The 14,488-nt window shown below is 42.4% G+C and overlaps 1 protein-coding gene across 4 annotated transcripts in view; it reads right to left on the bottom strand.

Annotated features, from left to right (window-relative positions):
• Arhgap18 (Rho GTPase activating protein 18) overlaps positions 1-14,488 on the bottom strand; it is a 211,658-nt gene that overhangs the window by 80,200 nt on the left and 116,970 nt on the right. Inside the window, exon 1 of one of the 4 annotated variants that reach the window (XM_057763141.1) lies at positions 1,058-1,113. The exons of the other annotated variants lie outside the window; for them this stretch is intronic. Within the exon in view, the coding sequence (XP_057619124.1) occupies positions 1,058-1,074 (17 nt within the window). The 5' untranslated portion in view covers positions 1,075-1,113. Of the gene's footprint in view, positions 1-1,057; positions 1,114-14,488 lie in introns of those variants that run through there. 4 annotated transcript variants of the gene reach the window in all.

Raw genomic sequence — 14,488 nt, 5'->3', positions numbered from 1 at the left:
TTATGGTGCATATAGCTAGACCACATTTCTTGATAAAATGGTCTATAATTAGCATCCTTAAATGGCTGTTATATTCATTGTGATGGTCCATCTAAGTTGACTGGATACATAATCACCTAAGAGATAAGCCACTGGGCACAACTGAAAGGCTCTTCTTCATCAGGTTATTTTCCGTGGGAAATCATGCCTTGAATGTGGATGGTACATTCCAGCAGCAGCCAAATCAAAGAAGGCCCTGGGGGAAAGCTTTCTCTCTGCTTTCCACCTGTTTCCCCCTGTGCTGCCTCTTCCCATGTCTGGCAAGGTCTTCTACTGTCTTAGCTACTTTTCTATTACTGTGAAGAGATATCATGGCCAAGGCAACTTATAGGAGTATGCCCTTAATGGGAGCTTATAATTCCAGAGTGTGAGTGCATAGGATCGTGGTGGGGAGCATGGCAGCAGGCAGGTAGGTATGGTTCAGGTAGGTATGGTTCAGGAACAGTAGTGGAAACCTTACCTCTTATCCATAAACATGAGGCAGAAAGAGAATTAACTTGAGAATGGTGTGTACTACAGAAACCTCACATCTTATCCCCTAGTGACAATGTCTTCTTCAACAAGGCCACAAGCCCTAATCTTCCCCACTACTAGTTCAAATATACAAGCCTATGGGGGCCATTCTCATTCAGTCTAGCATAGCTGCCCTATTGCCATCTCACTATCAAGTTCATCTACCCAGTCAGTACTGCTGCCTCTGCTGTTGACTCTGCTACTTATCAACCAAATGATCTGTGAAAAACCAAAGGTCTCTGGCCGGGGCTTCTCTCCAGTGTGACTCAAAGACCCCCTGGACTGGGACTCTGGGCCACCCTTATCCTGTAGGGTCCAAACTAAAAAGTCCCTTTCTGTTCTTTTAGCAAAAGCCTTACTTACATCCTGTTCACAACTAAAGGTACCCAAACAAAGCAACTCTGATAGAACCTGAAGGCAGGGGCTAAAGGAGGACAGACTGCTATCTTCTGTAGCATCAGGTGAGTGCCGCTTTTCTTATTTTATGAATCCCCTCCCCCCTTACCTCTGGTAAATTGTCATGGAAGCATGTTAATGTCTAATTCCTTTTCAAGGAGCCCCATGTTTCCCATTCCTCTCATTTCTCTGTCTTCTCTCGGGAGCTGGAGATGGCTGGTGCCCGCTGAGTTAAACCTTCTTTCCCGGCATCTGCAGTTCAGTGTGCATGGCCGCTGTTTGCATGTGACCATGCCCTCTCCCAGACACACTTCCTGATCTTAACCTGAGAGATTTAGTGACCAGACTTTCACTTCTTTCTGACAGTGAGTCACACTTTTACGTCATGGCAAGCCTAGAGCCAAGTTTAGTCTATGAGTTCCCTTCTAAGGACAGGTTCAACCTGGTCAACTGATTTATTGGTCCCAACAATGTAAAGGACTCTAAAGCAAAACTGGGTTCCAATTTCATGAGCCACTTCACCTTTATTCTTGGGGCATGCCTAAAAACGTTTGCTTCAGGACTCTTGCAGATAATTGGGTGGTCCATCACCCATAGAGGAAACATTCTGGATGGACGTAGCCCCTTAATGACCCTCCATGGGTTATACATTCTTCATTTACTCTAACTCATCCCTGGGATGTACTCTTCAAAATTAGTGTAAATTCTGTGTTTAAAAGCTCCTAAGTGGCTTCTCTTCTTTTGCAGCAATATGTGACCTTTGTAGACTCTCAGAAGACAAGTAATACTGGCCCCTTAATGTCATATTGACTCACAATATCATTCTATATCTCTGACATTGTTAAAGAAAGAACTCCGAGATTCCTATATTCAGGTCTTCATGAACTTGTCATAGGACTCTCCCTTGTAGGAAAGATGTAGTAAATTCTTCTACATCTGCTCTAACAGTAGCTTGCCTTCCTTAAATCCAGCCCCAAATGAATATCTTGAGGATTCCCCTTTGGATGCATCCAAGTTCCTGCTCAACCTAGAGCCTAACTCCTCTCTCTGGGTCACCAGCCTCCCAACCATTCACGTGGTAAGCCTCTGCCTTTCCCCTCCCAACTCCTCTCCCGCCTTTGGTTCCATCCTTTGTCTATGGAACCTTCTTCCCATCTGCCTCTTCCCCTTACCCAGATGTACTCTATCCCTCCCACACTGACTTCTGGACTTCTTTTAGGAACTAGGGGAACAACTAGAAGCTGTACTCATTCCATAGGAAAGTATACTCCCCTTTTTGATGTGATTGGTGGGGGTATCGTGGCACCATCTGGATTCATGCCCTTTTCTCTGTTTCTGACATATCTCAAATCTAGTTCAAACAAATGTTAACTAGATAAGGTGTCTACCTTCATTATAATGCAAACGTCTGTGACCCTTGACCTCACCTGGCAAGACGTTTCTATCATTCTTTTTTTTTTTTTTTTTTTTTTTTTTCGAGACAGGGTTTCTCTGTGGTTTTTGGAGCCTGTCCTGGAACTAGCTCTTGTAGACCAGGCTGGTCTCGAACTCACAGAGATCTGCCTGCCTCTGCCTCCCGAGTGCTGGGATTAAAGGCGTGCGCCACCACCGCCCGGCTCATTTCTGATCCACCTACTGTACTCTTAAAATAGAAGAGGAATTTCACTGTTAGCAGGTTTAGAAGTCGTTAATCCAGGCACAGCCAGACCAGACTTCATTGTGGTTAGTAACTGGATATAGAACCATGCTAGTCATAACAGGCTGGGGGTAGAGAAGATGATAGGGGAAGGACCTGCCAGAATTACATGATTGCCTGTCTCTTAGGAAGAATAAAAAAGGCTGCTATCAAGAGCTAGCACAACCACTTTCAGAAATCCCTCCCACACGACTAAAGAAACACTCAAATCTCATTGGCCTGGCTCTTTCCAGTCTTCCTCATGTCTCCACTTGCTGTCAATCAAGCTACAAGGCCCCACCCCTCTGATACTCTTGGAGTAGTTCTTTTTCCTTTTCTGAAAGGGCAAGGTAAAACCTATGCTTTGACAACTTTAGACCCTAATGAAGAGCCAAGAGCCTTTTCCTTGCCTTTCTAAACTTAACTATGTACTTTCACTAGCTTAGCTTCTTCCTTTCCCTCCCTTCCCACCTTAAAAGCCCCAACTCAGAGGGCAATTGTCTTAAACCCTTTGCTTCTGAGATAATTCTGAAGCCATTGCTCAGCTAGCAACATCATTTCTCTTAAGTTATGCCCTGTTCACAAGCCCTTCCTGCAGCATCACTGGGCACCTACGCTGGGCCTAGGACTTCTCGTCTTCACAATTGCTAGTCCACACCTCCCACTTGTCTTCCTGAAATCACGTTCTGGTATCCCTTTTAACTACTGTGACTTTGGGGATCTTCCCTACTCCTATTTGTAAACTGACATTTCCTGTCCCGACTGCCTGATCCCACATAACCAACTCCGAGACCAAATATGAATTATAAATGGTTGGCCGATAGCTCAGGCTTTTTACTAGCTAACTCTTACATTTAAATTAACCCATATTTCTATTTATGCTTTACTATGTGGCTCATGGCTTGTTACCTCATTATTTACACATCTTGCTTGTTTGGTTGACTGGCTGGTGTCTCTTCTGACTCCGCTCTCCTTTTCATCATCCTCAGTTTGGTTTTCCTGACTAACTTCCTGCCCCACTACCGCCATGTCGGCTTTATATAAACCAGTGATATATATGAATATATATATATATTCATAGTGTAGAAAAGGATTGATCCATAGCACCTACTCCCACACCTTATAACCAACTCCCCTGTTACCTTTTCCACAGTCTCATCAAACAATACAACTCAGTCTTCACAGAGGACTGCAGGATTGGCCTGTGCTTAACTCCCAGATGAATTGGCAGCACCTACCCAGTCATTCCATTTGTGAAGTCATCATCTACCCTTCAACCTTAATCAAATACACATCCCCTGGCTTCTCTAACATGCTGCTCTAGACCTTTCTGCCTTACGCTTCTAAGCAGATCCGTAGCACCTCCCCAGGACCCCAATACACCTCTTCAGCTCCAAAGTGACCCCAGAAGACAAATATTCACACTTTGTGAATGATTTTACTCTGCTTATCTGTCAGGGAATGAAATATAGAGGCAAAAGACCCAAAACAAAAGCTAAATTCCTACATATTGACAGCTAGGCCATGACTGCTTTGGATCAGAACCCAATGACTTAAAGTGCCATATAAAAATACCTGGAGCCTGTATTCTAAAGATTCTGTGACAATTTACCTAGATGGCCAGGCTCAAGAAAAGTAATTTCCAGTAAAATATATTACTTGACAAGTTGCCTACCTACGTCTATCTAGATATGGCCCTGGCACCTAGTATTAACCATACATGAACTAAGACCAAGTAACTGCTCCATTAACCACTATTTTACAGCAACAAAAATAACTAGGCGGTGGCGCACGCCTTCAATCCTAGCACCTGGGAGGCAGAGAGACAGGCGGATCTCTGAGTTCGAGACCAGCCTGGTCTACGGTGAGTTCCAGGACAAGCTCTAAAAGCTACAGAGAAACTCTGTCTCAAAAAACAAAAACAAAAAATCAAAAACAAAACAAACAAACAAAAAGCATTCTCTTTTAGTGGTGTGATTGCCTCTCTTTGGAAACTCACCCTCTACCTCTCTTGCAGCCTGCTTCAAAAAATTCTCTCCTTGTCTTCTCAGGCCCTTTGTAAATTCCTTTTCCCCCCCATGCCACCAACCTTCCAGATACCATTTGACAGGGCAAAAACATTTTCCAGTACATGTTCTAAAATACAATTGGTGCATTTCTGGAGGGTGACTTCAAATACAACCCATTAAAGACAAATAAACGTTGTTTTGAAAGTTCTTTTTCCCTTAATTCTCAAATCTCACTCTTCTTCATCTGTGTTATCTCCATGTTAAATATAAGAAGTGTGATTCTAATCAGTGGGTTCCTTTCCCTGCTGCAGAGGTGGCAAAGAAGTCATCAGCACTACAGTAAATGGCTAAGCTATTAATACTGTGTAATGGCCCTGTCCATCAGCAGCTGTTCAGCTGAAGTGTCTGTGACTTCCTTTGGAAGTGAATGCTGGCTGTGGTTTAGCTGAAAGTAGTAATTATTAGGAGTGCCTGATGTCCAGGAACAAAGAACCCTGACAATGCCTAAAGGCAGAGAGAAACTGGTTGGCCAACCGTACCACAGTGCCCCTCCCCACACTCAGAAGAAACACTCCAGGGAGAAAGACCTCTCTCTCTCTCTGTATCCAGCCTAATTGCCATCCTTTTAAGGGCTACTGATTTAATTGTCACTATTCATGTAAACTGCCATCCTTCATGATTTGCGTAGAGGAGAAAAATAGAATTGATTCATTTCTTTCTGATTTCCCTTTAAAGATTAAGTCCCCGAATATCTTAGGTGTTGTTTTCTGATTGTTTAGTGAATGACATACAGCGAAGCAACACCAGGCAATGAAGGTTGGTGGGGGTGGAAGAGGAGGGAAGGAGTCTTAATATGTGTCCTAGGCTACCCAGGAATGCAGAATCATTCTACCTCAGCCTTCTGAGCGCCAACTAGGACTATAGCTATGCTCAACCACACCTGGATTTACACAGAAAAGCAGGGAGCAAATGAACGGACTTCATTTATTTATACAGTAATTGCCTGAACAAAATCAGAAAAAAAAACCATATTGGCAAAGTTCACAAGTAGCTTCAAATACTTGGCTGCATCACTTCCACCAAAAATAGATGGCTAAGCTGAACTCTCGCCTCTTTGGGATTTTGTCATTTTTGTGGCTTTTGTTTTGCCTTGAAAGTTCTTCATCCTATGTCAACATCACTACAAGAATAAAGAGACAGGCAGACGCCACCATGAGGTCTACTAAGAAGTTAGGGAAGGCACAAAGATGACTTGGGAGCAGTGATGGGGGACAGGGGTGGCAAGTAGCAGACATCCACTCTCTTGTTAGGCACAGACACAGGACCCATGAAACAGTGGTCATAGACGCAGCTCTTCTTTAGAGCATTGGCTCCTGGTAGACTTGGCTCCTGTTTATTCCTCAGGTAAACCAGTTCTTCCTAACATACAGACATAACAACTAGCCAGATTGGAACAAGGCGTTCCAATTTTTTTTTTTTAAGATTATCTTCCAAGAATGAAGATATGCAGAGTAGGGCTAGACATAAAAATTCCAGGATCATGAGATATTGGTTCAAAGAATGAATATCCAGTGGAGTTTGTCTATCTACTCAACTCATCTCATCACCAGGACTCCAATCCATTGACACCAGGACCCACGAGTCCTTGCTCCAGAATTCCTTCCTCTCTTGATTTTGGCAGCTGTACAGCCACCTGGAAAATAAACAACAGCAGCTGCTTTGCATTCTGTGCGAAACTCTGCAGGGTGATCTGTCCTCCAGCTGCCATGACTCAACTGCATTTCTTGGTGCTTCTTTTTTTTCCCCTGTGGGAGCTGGTATCATCTCGCCAGTACAGACTTCCCTCAGCCCTTACCTCATCCTGCATTCTGGGGCCAGCCTTCTCAAACTTGTGTTTCTACCTCTCAACTCTGTGGGTCTTGGAACAAAACTGTTTCTCTTTGTCTTCACCTCCCTAGGCTGAAGGACTATTCGCCATCACAGGCACTTGTGAGCTTTCCAACATTTATTATAGAATTCAGCCTTTCTGAGATAGCAGAACCCACTGAATTTCCCAATTTTTTTATTTAGTTGCTTAAAAACTACACAGAAATTAGAGACGTGAAAAGCGGCCAGCGGAGAAGCGAGAGAAGTGAGAAATTTTAACACTGACAAAAGCATTGTCCTATGTCTCTGTGATTCTTCTCCCTAATGTTTAATTGAAAGTAGGCTTCCTAAAGGGAACAGAAGTATACACAAGAGGGAGCTGATATGATGCCAGACTATAACTAGGGCTAAGTTATAAGAAAGACTTGGCCTGTTGTTTGTAAAATAGGCATGCCAGTGTTCTGTTCTGTTTCCTCAATTTGTATAATAAAAACTATCCCTTGGGTGTCTTCTGCTGAGCTGAGCACCTTTATCAGAAATAGCCATTTAGTCAAGCTCTCCAGTCCTATAGCATGAGGCAGATGATAAAAGACACCCACAACCAGATGTAGGTAGAATATTCCAGCTCTTCCTGAAGAATAGCGGTCTGACAACTCTCCAGTGTGAGCATCTAAGTCATGACCCCTGTGGTAGTTAGTTCCTAACACAGACTCAAGCCCTGTGGTAGCTACCACACCTTCCACAGTAAGAATTTCACTTCCTCTCTCAAGTCACTGTCACTCATCCTCAACTGATGCCATCCATACTCAAACATTACCCAGATTCAGATTATTTGAGGATGCCTACATAACTCCTTCCTATGCCCTAAATCGATGTTTTGCCTCCACATAGATCCACCAACCTCCTGCTATTCAAGGTAATGTAACAGGAAGCTGCACAGCCTCTTCCACCATCTGACGACACAAAGAGAAGGTGCCCCCCCCCCACAACACTCACCCCCTTTTATGGCATGGTCTTGCTGTATAGTCTAGACTGGCATGGAACTTAGCCCCTTCCTGCCTCAGCCTCGGAGTGCTGGCATCACAGGTGTAGGCCACCATGCCTGACCTTGAAATTATCCTGATCTTAGATTTATCAACATTTCGAACTATAAGAAGACTGTCTTTTATAAGCCACACAGTTGAGGGTGTTTAACGATATCAATGTATGAAGACCCCCTTCCTGACACCCTTTCCCCCTTGGGTCTCTTTCTCCCAGCCTTTGAGAGTTTGTCTGAAACTCATTATTAAAGCTTTTCTCATGAGGCAGAGCCTGGCTTCCTCACAAGTCTCTAGGCTTGCTCTCTTCCATACCTGTACAATGGCTTTAAAGATGTGATCGGTGTCCAAAACCTTAACCAATCTTTCATCCATTAATTTTCACAGCACTTTGAAATTACATTTTTTTCCTCTCTAGTTTTTAAATTTATGCTCCTACTTTGCCTCTGGGGAGACTATGAAGTTATCAAAAACACTTTCAGAGGGTCCAGGTGGTGGTGGCACAAATCTTTAATCCCAGCACTCAGGAGGCAGAGACAGGGAGATCTCTGTGAGTTTGAGGCTAGCCTGGTCTACAAGAGCTATTTCCAGGACAGTTCCCAAAGCTACAGAGAAACCCTATATCAAAAAACAAACAAACAAAAACAAACAAACAAAAACAAACAAACAAAAAAAGCACTTTCAAAGAAGACTCAAAGAGAAAAATCACTAACAAAGACAAAAAGCCATTCTACCTCCTGGCATTCCCAAACTCAACATCTAAAGCCCCTAAAGAACTACTTTTATTAGTTCTCAAAATCTCAAAGTTCAATTTTCCATCATCTGTTAAACAGTTATGAACACAAACAGGTAACCAAGGTGAAAAATTTCCTCAAGGGGCAGAGGACTCAGTTCAGGTGACAGATAACTTGCTGAGAACACACAGAGCCTTGGATTTGGTCCTCAACACTGCATAGAACCAGGTATGATTGATGGTGCATGCCTACAATCTCAACACTTCAAAGTATTCCTAAGTATTCAAATTTAAAGTAGAAAAAACCATCCTGTACCTAGGAAAACGATAGGGTTATTAAACAAAGCTTCCAGTAGCCAGGCAAACACTGCAAGGAAACACTAAAAGTAAAAGGATATCTATATTTGTGCTAGACCAGTGGTTCTCAATCTGTGGGTCCCAATCCCCTTTGGGGATTGAACATCCCTTTCACCAGGGTTGCATATCAGGTATCCTGCATATCAGATATTTCTATTATAATTTATAACTAGCAAAACTACAGTTAGGAAGTAATAAAACGAAAATCATTGTATGGTTGGGGGTCACCACAACATGAGGAACTGCCTTAAAGGATCACAGCATTAGGAAGGTTGAGAAGCACTGGTGTTAGATTATGAAAAGAAGAAGAGTGTATATGGAGTAATGTTGCCCAGTGGTAAAACTGGGCAGTTCATGCTGTGAGACAAAAAAAGTATGTGTGTGTGTGTGGGGGGGGGGGTGTGCTGTGGGACAATGGTCTGTACCCTGTCAATTGTATTTTATAAAACGTTGATTGGTCGGTAGCCAGGCAGGAAGTAGAAGAGGGGCAATGAGAACAGGAGAATTCTGGGAGAGAAAAAAGTCAGTCTGCAGTCATCATCTAGACACAGAGGAGCAAGTTGTGACTGCCTCGCCAAAAGAAGGTTCCAAGCCACGTGGCTAACACAGACAAGTATTACGGGCTAATATAATAAGAGGCCTGAGCTAATAGGTCAATCAGTTTATAATTAATGTAGACCTCTGTGTGTTCCTTTGGGGCTAAATGGCTGTGAGACCAGGCGGGAAAGAACCCACTGGTCAATATGTTCAGAACATCAGCAACACTGTGGCAAATGCACATGAGGAAGAAAGCAGACTCATCCAGAGGGCTGTAACCACAATTTTATTGGTGGTTCCAAATGACCTTCAGATATCTTAAGACACAGATGAGCAGGGCATGTTTATAGGACAAGTGCTAACATCAGCTCTACTTAGAAGTAGAGAGGGTAGAGAAATAACTTACAGCTAAAAAAAAAAGTAGACAATCTTAAAAATAATCCACTTGTGTTTCCTTCAAAGTGTGTTCAGCAGCCAATCAAAAAGTCCATGTTGTGACTACTTCAAGACAATTTTTCCTTTTAAATGGAGAATGATAAGGGAAAAAAATTCAGATGTCCAAAATTTAATCAGAAAACTAGAGGATGGAAAGGAAAAGTGATTGGGGGAGACATTAGAAAAGCTATAGCTGAAAATGAGAGCCTTACACATTTATGAATCTATGGCAAAACTCATACAAGTTCATTGGGTCCCAGGTACCCCATGCACCACCACATTCTGTTTGCTACTTCATCCAATCCAGAAGCAACAGGTACATCTGCTTATGAACTGTCTTCTTACCCCAAGGCTTCCCCACTTTTTTTATCCAGGCCCTCATACCTCCAGCCAATGTAGGTTCAAAAACCAACTCACACTTTTTGTCTCTAAACTTTCCTTATGCAAATACTCCTAGCTTTAAGTCCAGTGGACATTTTTTTCACCTGCTACATAACCTTGCTGCTTGAAAGCAAACTATCTTACCCCAGAAACTGACCCTTCCTTGGGCTAGCATCTAACTGTTCAATAGACCCATAATTTGAATGATACTTCCATCTGGAAAGTTCGGTTTCATAATACTACGTAAGCCCATTTTTCTTAACATGATTTGGATCCTGAGCTGATCCAAGAGATAAGAACAAAGGCAGCCTTAAAGGTCTATAAAGGATAAAACAACGGCACAGGGAATAAATGCCTTTTTCCAATTAAAAAATATAATGAAGATATAGGAGAGTGAAGACTTACTTATCATATAAGAAGAAGAAGAAGGAAGAGGAGGAGGAGGAGGAGGAAGAGGAAGAGGAAGAAGAAGAAAAGAAGAAGAAGAAGAAGAAGAAGAAGAAGAAGAAGAAGAAGAAGAAGAAGAAGAAGAAGAAGAAGAAGAAACAGGAAAGCAAGCATTTTTCAGTAAAAGACAGTAATCTTCCTTTAGAATGTCACCAAGGGTATCTATCTCTAACAGAGAAAATGCTAAAGGTAGATGAAACAGAAATCTCTAGCATAATGGATGTTACTCCTGGCTAGAGGCATGGCATGCCATTTAGCACACAGCTTCTGAAACCATGGGTCACATGAGGTCTGAACCCTGTACCTGAATGCTGTGCTGGGGAGAGGGGAGGATAAGGGCGAGGAAGAGGAGGAGGGAGCAAGGGGGGGGGGGAGGAGGGAAGAAGAGAGAGAAAGAGCACATCCGACACAGTAAGGGCTACATAATGAAGAACTGCAGTGTTTTTACCAAATAAAAAGCCTTCTGTTCTTATTAAACATGATGATTTAACTCTGGGAAACGGGGGTTTGTAGTATTTTTCTACCACCACTTCTCAGCATGTAAGTAGCCAATTAGTGTGTATCTCTGTAATGGATTACTTTAGAGTGTTTTGATTTTTAAAGATGCCATTTGAATTATTGCCTTGAGTTTTAAAAAAATCCATTAAATTAACTATGACTTAGGATTAGGACAGAATTTCCCACTCAAAATTTTACATTTCGAGTCTTCTGTGTTCATCCCTATTCTCTATAATTGTTCCAGGCCCAGATTCCCTTCTTGCTAAATTTCTGCAAAGAAAATACAGGTTGACTAATATATTTATTTTTTCTCAAAATGCCCACTCCAAGGCCAAGCTTCCTGAGGGCCCAATTTGACACTGGCCAAGGTTCCTAGGACTCATATTTCACCTATGTCCCAAGTTCACCAGAAAAGACATAGAAGAAAAATCTATTGTCTCCTATGGCCATCAGTTCATAAGAGACATTAATCAGTATGGTATTAAACAGAGTACAGAGTCTCTAAAGACCAGAGTAGACTGAATACATTTTCAAAAGAGTGTGGAGTGCCCACTAAAACACAAGGCAACATTCATGTAGAGGAAACCATATATAGAGACCAGTGGAGATGGTGGAATTGAAGAACTTCCTTTGCTATGTTGCCAAGGTATGTCTACAGAAAGGTCTAAGTTGTCAAATATGCTAAAGCAGCATTTCTCTATTGTGGAATATTTGCTTGACTATGTGAAGATGTGTTGCATTTGTTTATGTGACAGAAGACTTATTTAACTATGTAAAGATGTGTTGCATTTGTTTATGTTGTAGAATATTTAACTATGTAAAGATGTGTTACATTTGTTTGATTACGTAAAGATGTGTTACTGTTTTACCTTGCCGGCCTAAAGCACCTGATGGGTCTAATAAAAAACTGAACAGCCAATAGTGAGGGAAGAGTTATAGGTGGGACTTCTGGGCAGGGAAAGTGAGTAGGAGGAGGAAATTAGGTCCAGAGAAGAAACAAAAGAGATGTCAGTGTGCCAGACAGACATGGAAGAAGCAGGAAAATAGGACATACAGAATTAAAGTAAAATGAAAAGCCCTGAGGTAAAATATAGAGAATATAAACAGGTTGAATTAAGTTAAAAGAGCTACCGAGTCAAGCTCAAACTAAAGCCAAGCATTCATAACTAATGATAAGTCTACGTGTCTTTATTTGACAGTTGGTTGATGGCCCAAAGACAATTCCATCTACGGTTCTCAACCTTCCTAATCCTGTGACCCTTTAATACAGTTCTTTATGCTGTGGTGACCTCAATTAGAAAATTATTTGTTACTTCATTATTATAATCTTGCCACTGTTATGAATTGCAATATAACTATCTGATATGCAGACTATCTGATACGGGATCTCTGTGAAAGGTCCTTCAAGCCCAAAGGGGTTGGGACTCACAGGTTTAAAACCACTGGGCTAAGGCATGAATCCAAAACTTAGATGTCTTTCGGGTTTTTTGTTTTTCTTTTTTTTTTTAAATCACATGTTCGAGTGCAGACTATTAGGGGTTCCCACCTCATCGATGAATCTAGTTGTTAACTGAACCAAGTCTGTAAAAGGCATGACTTTCATATGAAAAATGTCAGCTTGTTAGTTCTTAAACCTGAAAAAAGGTCGGAGTGCCTATTTACCTCTCAAAGCTGACCTTGGCTATCGGCATCTCTCAGTTCCTACCTATTACAGCTCCCTCCCCACTCCTCCCTCTCCACTCCCTCCTCCCCTCCTTCTGTAGCCCAGTGCCTGAGCAGCTCTTTTCCCATTTGTTCTTCCCCATATACTCAAGTCAATTGGCTATGTCTGCCCTATTTTGCCTTTTGACCACCTAGCTCCTGGACTCCACTCCTCTTCCCCTCTCCTCCATCATAAGGCCCAGCTCAATAGTCATGATCATTCTAGAGCGTTTTGGATGCCTCTGGCTATGCGCTCCCTAATATCTACAATTAGCCATCTCCTCCACCATACCTAGGAACAGTTATGTCTCCTCGTCTTTTTGTCATTCAAGTCCTAAACATTCTTGCGTATGCAAACTCATCTAACACAATCCCCAGAGATCTGCCTGACCCTGTCTTCTCTGCATTAGGATTACATTCATGCTCCACCAAGCCCCCCATCTTTACCTGGGTCTTGGCGCTTAAATTCAGGTCCTCACGTTTGTGTGGCAAGTATTTTATTCACTGACCTATCTCCCTAACCTAGGAAAGATCATTTTTAATCGAATCACTTCATCAATCCAGTTTCATTAAACAGCAACAACTACATTTATTCATGACCCCTCCTTTATAAATATTAATATGAATGCTTCAATTTAAGCTCTATTTGAAAATAATCACAATTAGGATTTCAAGTGTTATTAATATTTATTTATTTTGTGTTTACATAGGCTATGTATGTACATGGGTGTGGGTGTTTCCTGGGGATTAAATCTAGAGGAGGAAGTCCCAACCTGTGTGTATTGACCCCTTTGGATCTGCATATGAAATATCCTCCTGCATATCAGATAATTATATTACAATTCATAACAGTAGCACAACCATATTTATGAAGTTATGGTTGGGTGTCACAACATATACCAGGAACTGTATGAAAGGGCGGCAGTATTTGGAAAGTTGAGAACCACTGATCTTGTGTATGCTAAGTACATGCTCTACCACTGAGCTAAATCCCTATCCTATATTTCCTCTTTAAGTAAAGAATATGACAAAGAACACTGAGATTTAATGACGGCGACACTTCAATGCTTTGGTTGAGTGACACTACAGAGCTGGGGCCCGTGCTTGCTAATAATAGACAGACTTATAATGGGGCACTCGGACAGTCATTCAACAAATCCTGGCTCCGTGCAGGTGCAAAGTACTCTACAAGCCACTGTCCAAAGTCCAAAGAGGCACTGGATTTCACCTCTGATCAGAGGCTGCATTGTCTAAAGAGGTCAGGAAATGAACAATGCAGGGCAGGATGGGGGAGGGGCTGTAGTGTGTGTTCTAGCTGACTTTGGCGACACTAGGTGTTGCAGCTGGGCAAAGACAGATGCCAGAAAGTATGAAAAAAAGAAAAAAGGTAACTCAGTGGGGAGGTGAGAAGGAACCCCCAGCCTCTTCCTATACCTTGTTCTAATTTTATAAAACTCTCCGCAGCCAACAAGGTCTTCCTGTTGTTTAATTCAACTTCACTTCCCTTCAGCTTAAGCCCATTTCCTCTGAGCAAATAAAGAATTAGTCAGTGTCCTCTTCAAAGTCACCCCTTTGCTGAGGCTCCTTGAGCTCAGTCCTTAGTGGAGTTGGCCACCTCAGTCTTGTCCTCATTTAAGGTGGCAGTGTCTTCAGAACACACCTATACAGTTTGGAGTTTGTTGATGTCGCTGCAGTTCTGAGACCCGGACTTGTGATGGAGCCCAGCTGGCCTCAAATGTTCCATCCTCCTGAAGCAGCCTCCCTAACACTGGGACAGGCACAGGTGGCTGCAGTCCCCTACAGAACTGCCATAGGTAACAGCAGACCTTTCTTGGTCTGAAATGCCTCCTTTGCACTGTCTGCT

This window comes from Chionomys nivalis, chromosome 2 (assembly GCF_950005125.1).
Source record: "Chionomys nivalis chromosome 2, mChiNiv1.1, whole genome shotgun sequence".
NCBI lineage: Eukaryota > Metazoa > Chordata > Mammalia > Rodentia > Cricetidae > Chionomys > Chionomys nivalis.
Note: the sequence above shows the minus strand (reverse complement) of the source record. Positions and strands in the feature narration are given on the sequence as shown.